Source organism: Vombatus ursinus, unplaced genomic scaffold (genome assembly GCF_900497805.2).
Source record: "Vombatus ursinus unplaced genomic scaffold, bare-nosed wombat genome assembly UNPS02001419.1, whole genome shotgun sequence".
NCBI lineage: Eukaryota > Metazoa > Chordata > Mammalia > Diprotodontia > Vombatidae > Vombatus > Vombatus ursinus.
This window is the reverse complement of record NW_020941197.1, coordinates 17774322-17783157: the sequence shown is the minus strand read 5'-3', so window position 1 is coordinate 17783157 and position 8836 is coordinate 17774322. Positions and strand designations below refer to the sequence as shown.

Below are 8836 nucleotides of genomic sequence, written 5' to 3'. Positions count from 1 at the left end.
GGTGAGAAAATAGGGAAAAAATACCTCGTGTTTTAGATCCCATGAAATTTTAGAGCATTAGAGTTTAATTATAATTTATTCCGTATCTATCCATTCACCAGCGTATCCCAGGTGGTTTTGTGCATCACATCCATTTTTCACATCGTTCTTAACAAATTTTTTATGACAATCTAATCTTTTCTTGCATAAATACAAGAAATTTATTGCACGTTCCCAACACCCGCCCCCCCACTTGTCTAGCTTTGTATTCCCAGTATCGCCAGGCACATAGTAGGTGCTTAATAAATGCTTGAGTGACAGGAGTGGGGTTGGGTGGGTGGAAGCCACCAATCCCAAAGCAAGTCATTTTTGCCTAATGTATCGAGCTCCGATTTACCCCTGAGCCTGGGGGGGAGGGGGGCTCCGACCCGTCACACTTGGAGGGGCCAGACTCAGGCCTCCCCGCCAGCGTCTCCACGCTGCACTTCCATAAGGCCGAACCCCACACCCCGACAGTACGAGTGAGGGAGCGCGGCGGGGGTCCTACGGCAGCCGATCCTAGATACCACAGACCCTCTGCTGAAGCTCCGGCGTATGCCCTCACAGTCCCCCTTCTCGCGAGAGTTCGCCCGAGGGCGCGGGGTAACCTCGCGAGGTCCCAGCCCCGGCAGGAAGATCCGGGAGGGGGTGTTGGGAGGGGTGTTCCCTCACCGGCTCCTCTGCCCCGGCCTCCGAGGACCCTGCCCCCTCTCCTCGGGCGCAAGGGAACTTCCGGACTCCAGACCGGAACTGGAAAGTTCTCGGAGAGTGGAAAGGCGGGGCTAAAGAAATCCAAAAAAAGAGCGCGGCCCAAGCGCCGGAGAACGACTGTCGCCGTCGCCGTCGCCGTCCCCGTCACCTCCCCGGTTCACGGCCACTGACCCCGCGCCTCCTCCCCGGTCTCCGCGGAGGTCCAGGCCTCGGGCGCGATGGACATCACGGCCAACCTGAAGTCTTTGCTGCTGGCCATCAGCCAGTACAAGGCGGTAAAATCTGAGGCGAACACGACCCAGCTCTTGCGGCATTTGGAGGTGAGAGGCCGGCGGGGACGGGCCCGACCGACCCCCGGAGCCCGGACCCCCCGACCGGCTCACCCCGGCCCGGCTCCGAGGCGCCCCCGGAGAAATCCCAGGGCCAGGGGCGGAGAAGGGGGGCGAAAAGCACCCTCACTTTTGCATCCCCATCTCTCTCGGTGGAGCCCTCAGTTTCCCTATTTGCAAAATGGAGAGAGTGAGAATTTGCACCACCTGCCTCCCAGAGGGGTTGTCAGGAAAGCCTTTTGTTCTCGGGAAAGTGCCTTTTTTATTTTTTAAAATCTTTTGCAGGATTTCACATGCATAATTGATATTTTGTTTGCTTTCTCGATGGGTGTGGGAGGCACTGGGGGGGAGGAAGAGAATTCAGAACTCAAAGTAAAAAGAAAAAATGATAAAAAATAATAAATTGTTTTTAAAAGTGTTTTGTTAAATGCCGGATTGTTCTGTCACAGTTACTTTTTATTACGGTTTTTAAAAAAAGGAGCCAATGTCATTAACATGAGGTGAAGAACTCTTGATCTAGTGGTGTCCCCCCCCCCCCGTTTTATAGATGAGGAAACTGAGGCCCAGTGAGGTGAATGAATTTGGGGAAAAATCACAAAAGTAATAACTAGATTTGTAAAATCTATCTACAACCCTTTAGTTGTTAGAGCTCTTGTTCAAGTTGTCCTGTACATAGCTCCCCATGTTTTATTCCCAACCCCATAGTGAGAATGATATATAATATAATGCTTTATGGTTTGCAGAGCACTTTGTTTACATGAGAGGCAGGTGCTTTTACCTCCGTTTCACGGGGTGGGAGGGAGTGTATGGGGGGTTATGACGTTTAGAGAGGTTGTGACTTGTTCAGTGTTATACACCTTTAAAGTACTTGATGGAGAATTTGAATTCAAGTCTTCCTGACCTCAAATCCAGCACTGTATCCATGAGGCCAGGCTGCTTTACAAGAATATAAACTTACTGAGAATAGATATTGTTTTTATTTTTAAAAATTTTCTCTTTTAGCTTCAGTACACAGCAAGGCAGCACATACTTGTTAGGATGGATGGATGTGTATTCTGAAACCTGCCTATAACGTCCCTCTATGAAATAGTCAAGTGGTCAAGATCTCCAAGGTGCAAAACTTAATGCTATTCAAGGTAGCCCAGTTAGGTCTTGGGCAGCACTAATTGTCTCTTTCAAGATTTACGCTGATGGAAAACTTCTCCGTTAGATAGCCCGTTACATTTTTTTGGATAGCTCCAATTGTTAGGTTGAGGATAAGGACTAGACGTGTTACTTCACTAGAATAGGGAACTTTCTCTTGCTATTTAGAGACTTGGAAAATTACCTAGAGTACTGAATGTTTAAGTGACTTACCCCCCAGGTCTTCCTGACTGGAGGGCTGCACTCAATTTTTTTGTTTCTGGTCACCTCTTCCCATTTTTAGCCGTGTTGATATTGCATCCTTTTAAACTTTTAGCTATTGTTTCTTGTTCTGCTCTCTGGAGCCAAGCAGAATAAGTTTAATCCCTCTTTCAAATGACAGTTTTTTCAAATATTTGAAGACTAGTCCTAATTGAATGTTGTAGTTAAATAGTTGTTATTGCCAGAGTTGCTGTGTCCTGGAATGCTTTATTAGCTTTTCCTTTCTTTTTTCCTGCAAATCTCAAAGGCCCACTTACTTCCTCATTGACTATCCCCCTAGCCTGCAGTTACTTTGAAATCTTGAAGAAATACTGTATTGCTTTCTTTACAGTGTTTGCAATTGTTTTTGTTTCTGTTTATTCTTATCTTCTTTTCCTACCAGATTGAATGATTCTGGAAGGACTAGTCTTATCCTTTGATTCAGGTGCTCAACAAATAACTGCTGAAGTGATGTTGTGTGTATTAAGTGATGAAGGGGATATCCCCGATGCAAAATAATAATTGACATTTGTATAGTTCCTTACAATCTGCAAATCCCTTCAGTTATATTAGTTTACTTGAACCTCTCACCAGCCCTTCGAGGTAGGTATTTGTAGGTGATGAAATGAGACTGAGAAGTTAAATATATTTTGTCTACTAGAGTTAGAAAGCTAGTAGTTTTTGAAAGTACAATTCAAGCTCTTCCACATCACCTCCCTTAAAAGGGGATACAAATGAGTCTCAGTTTCTTCATCTGTGAAATGAGCTTGGGATAGATGATCAGGGTTCCATTCAGTTTGTGATTCTAAGACATGGTAAAATATAGATCTAAATTTTATATATAAATTTTTATTGGGCAGCTAGATGGCACAATGGATAGAATGCCAGGCCTGAGTCAGGAAAATTCATCTTCCTGAGTTCAAAAATAGCCTCAGACATTAGCTGTGTGATCCTGGGTAAGTCACTTAACCCTGGTTGCCTCAATTTCCTTATCTGTCAAATGAACTAGAGTAGGAAATGGCAAACCATTCCATTATGTTTGTCAACAAAACCCACAAATGGGGCCATGAGTAGTAGGATATGACTGAAATGACTCAACAACAATAAATTTTATACAATAGTAATAGCACCTAACATTTATATAGCACTTACTGTGTGCCAGGCATTGTGCTATGTGCTTTACAATTATTGTCTCATTTGATCTTCACAAATACACCTGGGACGTAAGTGTTATTATTATCCCCATTTTATAGATGATGAGGCAAACAGATTAAGTGACTTGCTCAGCGTCACACAGCTAGAAAGTATTTGACAATGGATTTGAACTCAGTTCTGCCTGACTCTGGGCCCAATGGTTTATCCACTGTGCCATTTAGTTGCCTCTAATTTGATATGTGCTTAGGAAATACAAACTTATTTTTGTATTAATCTAAATAAAATATAATTGTGAAGGTAAATCTATGCTGACCATTGAGAAAACTTGTTTTTAATTAGTGTTAACCCAATTTGACATTATATACAATATTCCACATCTTTTTTCCCTTCACTTTTGTAAAGAAGGGAAGAAGGTGTGTTTAACTCATCTCTTCTTTGGAGCCAAGTTTGGTCATTATAATTGCACGGTAGTCATTTTTGTGGTTTTGATTTTATAGTTTTTCCCATTTAGATTGTAATAGTCATGTTATATGTTCTTTTTCTTTTTTTTTTCTTGGTTCTGTATCACTTGGCATATTTTCCTATGCTTCTATGTATTAAAATTTATTGTTTTAATAGCACAGTAACATTCCTTTACGTTTGTGTACCACAATTTTAGCTATCTTTCAGTTAATAGGCACCTACTTTGTTTCCAGTCTTTTGCTACCGCAATAAATGTTGCTATAAATATTTCTTTATTTGACATCTTTGGAGTATATACCTGGTAATAGGATCTCTCAGTCAAAGGATATAGACATTTAAGTCATTTTCCTAACATAATTCCAGATTTTTTTCTAGGATGGTAGAACATAGCTCAGCCAATAGTATTTTGGTCTTCCTGTCTTTATACACTTCCTCCAGTGGTGATTCATCACATCTTTTGTTGTCTTTCTCAGTTTGGAGTGTATGAGGCAAAACATGAGTTGTTTAATTTGCATTTCTCTTATTTTTAGTGATATGGAACAGTCTTTTGTGTTAAGAGTTTACAGTTCTTTTGAGAACTGTTTGTTCCTGTCCTTTGAACAGTTATTAAAAATTCATTGCTTTACAATTGATTGTTTTCCAGGTCATTTCTGGACAGAAACTTACTCGATGGTTTACATCAAACCAGATATTGCCAAGTGAATGTCTGAGCTGCCTTATAGAGCTCCTTGAAGACCCAAATTTAAGCACTTCACTAACTTTAAGCATCATCAATCTGTTATCTCATCTAGGTAAGGTATCCATTTCACTTTGTTCCAGATGGAAGGGAGGTTGAAGTAAAAGAAAACAAAGCATTGCTGGTTTAAATGTTTATAGTATAGTATCCATAGGCCCAGAATAGTAATAGGGCCAGAATAGTAATTGGCCCAGAAAATGATACTGACATGTAGGCATCAGACTTAGAAATATGTTGAAAAAACATGAAAATGCCTTAAAATAGTTGTAATTTGCAATCTTAAGGTACAAATAATTCTGATTTAGGGATGATTACTTCTAATTCACACTTGATACAATATATTAAAGTAACTATTTAAAGAAGAAAATTATAATAGGCCACTCACTGTCATTGGTTCATTTTCATGCCTTTCTTAGAGGCAGCTAGGAAGGAGTGGGTTCAAATCAAGATACTTCCTAGCTGTGTGACCCTGAACAAGTCACTTCACCTCTGTCTGCTTCAGTTACTTCATCTATAAAATGGGGATAATAATAGTATCCACCTCCTAGATTCATCTAAGGATGAAATGAGAATATTTGTAAAGTGCTTTGTAAACCTTAAAGCACCATATAAATACTAGTTGTGGTGGCGGCGGTTGTTTTAGTAGTATCGGAATTAGCCGAAAAGTTGCAGATAATATGACAGATATCAATCACGCAGCGTTAAGTCTAATAGATTTTACCTGACTTTTCTTTTAGATTTCTCAGGGATTACATATATATAGAGCTGAAAGGAACCTTATAGGCCTTTTCCTTCAACCCTTCACTTTAAACATAAGGAAACAGGCTCAGGGATGTTCAGGGATTTGTTGAGCCCTGACTCTGGCAGCTCTCACACGGTGTCTTGTTGCCCCAACAAAGTGACCTGGCCTACAAAAGGGAAGGAGAGTATAGTTTGCTGAATGACCCATATTTTCACCTGACTGAATAAACTGCTGCTTTTAATCCAATTTAAATTTTGCTTGTCTTTGCCAGTGATAGTTTTTTTTTTTAAATAAAATAGGACAGATGTATTCATACTAAGGTTTAGAGGGGCTGTGATCTGAACTGATGAAAGAAATGCCCACACCAGTGAAATTACAGATTCTTGAAATGTAGTTAGGTAAATCTTGCGGTAATAAAGGTCATAAGTTCAACATTTTAAACATACTTATTTAATATATGTATACTATTTTATTTTACATTACAGCTCTAGACAGTGATAGCAGAGAGTGGCTCCAGAACACTTATAATCTGAATAGTGTCCTGGCAGGAGTGGTATATCGAAGCAGTACTGTCCATAATGACTCAGTATCATTGCAGGTACAAAATGATATTTCTACCTACTTTCTTTTCCTATCCTTACTCATCAAGTGATAAGAATTGAATTAAAACAATAAATAATCTGTCATCATCAATTAATTTAAAGTATACCCACTAAGTTCTGGAGAATTTGCTGATTAGACATAGTCCTTGCCCTTGAGAAATTTAAAATTTGGTTGAACATGTTACTGTCATATAAAAGCTTTCAGTAGATAGTAGTTTATCTTTATCCCTATATAATTTAGAACACTGCTAAATAAAAGTAATTATGAACAAATTAATTTTGAGCTTTGATGGCCCTTTTCTGAGAAGGTGTCTAGTTTTAATGTGCTCTGAGAAATTTCAATCGGAATAGTAGTTTTAAATAGCTCATGTTTATATAACACTTTACAATTTACACAGTAGAATACTTTCTTCCTAATAATGTGAGATAAGTATTGTAAATGTTATCCACATTTTTACAAGTAAAATTGAGGCTCACAGAGGTTATGACTTGTTTATTGACATAGCTAATAATGGGTAAAGTCAGGACCCAGGCATAGGTCTTCTAATTCCAGTCCACTAATCTTTCCACTCTACAACTCTGTTTTAAAGAGTATTATTTGGCAAATTAGAAAATAAAAAGATATCTTTGAGAGGGACAGTCATGAAATCAAGAGGGATAGAGACAAGATGTCCTAATTGGAGTAGAATATATAGGTAAGGGTAAATTAGGAGATGGGCAATTAGGTGGGGTCATTTTCAATCTCAATAATTACTCACAATGACTTATTGCATTTTATAAAACCCAAAAACCTTTCCTTACCAAATAGAGTAATTGTTATTTCATTGTTTCAGGGCAGAGATGGGGAACCTGTGGCCTTCTAGGTCCTTGGGTGCGGCCTTTTGACTGAGTCCAAGTTTTATAGAACAAATTCGTTTATTAAGAGGATTTGTTCTGTGAAGTTTGGATTCTGTCAGAGGGCTGTACTTGAGGATCTGGAGGGCCACAGGTTCCCCACCTCTGATATAGGGAATTCCTGTATGAGGAAACTGCCACTACCAATGCAGATTGGCATCTTCTCTGCAATGAAGTCTTTTTTTTTCTTTCTAATTTTTTTTGAAGAGATGACCTGGTCTCCCCATCTTGCCCAGCTGGAAGTGCAGGGGCTATTCACAGTTTCACTACCAATCAATATGGCAGCTTTAACCTATTCCAACCAGAGCAGGTTTGACCCTCCTAAATCAACCTGGTAGCCAACCGCTTCCAGGGGAATCATATATCAGTGCTGAATTTAGTGTAGACACCTGATCACATGGTCCTGTTATAGCTCACAACACCTGAACTTATTATGAGATCTGCCCCCTTCAGCCTCAGCTGGGATTATCGTCTGCCATACCTAGCTTCAGTTTAGTCTTAAAGAGTGACCTTAAGCAGATTCAGCCTGAGCCAGATTGTAATGTAATTGGGAAATATTTGACAAGATAAATTAAAAATACAATAGAGTATAGATAATGTCAGTATGTGATTTTTCTAAGTTAATATGTGGCCTGCAGGGAACAGTATGTATTGTTTATTGGCCTCATTTTTATTTGGCTTTGATACCACATACCTAGAGCACTAAGAAGGTAACTGACTTGCCACAGCCAGGATGTATCAGAGGCAGGACTTGAACCCAGGATGGAGAATTTTTTAATCTTAACCTTAGTCTCTCTCTATCAATGTAGTGTACTCCTGTGAGCAGTGAGTATATTTTTATATTTATACGTTAATAACCATTTTATTACCTGCAGTGCCTTCAACTCCTGCAGAAGCTGACCTACAGTGTCAAAGTTTTCCATTCTGGTGCCAATTTTGATGAGCTAATTACATTCCTGATAGGTCATATGTAAGTTATATATATGTATATTAATGTACTATATTCATCCTTACTGCTTAAGAAAAATCTACAGGCCATCTTTGAAACCAGAAACGTGTTATGTTAAGTAGTTTTTTAGGCAAGTCATCTTTTTCTAGGGCCAGTTTGTGGTATAGGTTGGGATTTTCAGTTCTTGATGGGTATACAAATAAGCTCTAGAAGATCTTACCAAGGTGGAAGTAGTTGGTTACAGATTTGGAAATGAACTGTGTGTCCATTGTCTCAAGAACTAGGCTACTGAAATTGGAGGTGCCAGCAGCCCTCCAGATTGTGTAAGGATTGTGATCCGCCTTGGTGGAGCAAGTATTCCCATCTTTGAGCATTGAAGTAAATAATATATTTATTTTTGTGAAAAAAGAAATCTGAAAGTTGCTCTTTCCTTTTTCAATTTAAATCAATTTTAAAAAATTAAAAATTAAATTAATTAAATTAAATTAATTTAAACTAAAAAAATTAAATCAATTTAAAAATCTTAGTATTATAAAGTATCTCTCCATGTTAATAAATTGAATTTGAGAAGTCCTATGGATTCAATTAGTATTATTACAGAATGGTTAAAGAAAAATATGAAGTCATAATAAAAATTTCTACATGGATTTAGTCTAACAATAAATAAACGAATAAAGCATTTATTAAGCACTTATTATGTGCAAGCTTTATGTTTAAGTTTGGGGATACAGATAGAAAAGTAAGACAATCCCAGCTCTTGAGGAGTTCACATTCTAATGGGGAAAGATTTCAGATGCAAGTCATTTGGAAAGGTCTCATGATCCCTAGGGTACAGCATGAAGCAGATCCTCATGC

General features: G+C 39.0%; 1 protein-coding gene across 1 annotated transcript in view; it reads left to right on the top strand.

The window, feature by feature from the left end:
• Nucleotides 1-875: 875 nt before the first annotated feature.
• CIP2A (cell proliferation regulating inhibitor of protein phosphatase 2A) overlaps nucleotides 876-8836 on the top strand; it is a 51152-nt gene continuing 43191 nt past the window's right edge. The window contains exons 1-4 of the mRNA XM_027868453.1: nucleotides 876-1049; nucleotides 4702-4849; nucleotides 6022-6134; nucleotides 7908-8002. Of these exons, the coding sequence (XP_027724254.1) occupies nucleotides 948-1049; nucleotides 4702-4849; nucleotides 6022-6134; nucleotides 7908-8002 (458 nt within the window). The 5' untranslated portion in view covers nucleotides 876-947. The remainder of the gene's footprint in view (nucleotides 1050-4701; nucleotides 4850-6021; nucleotides 6135-7907; nucleotides 8003-8836) is intronic.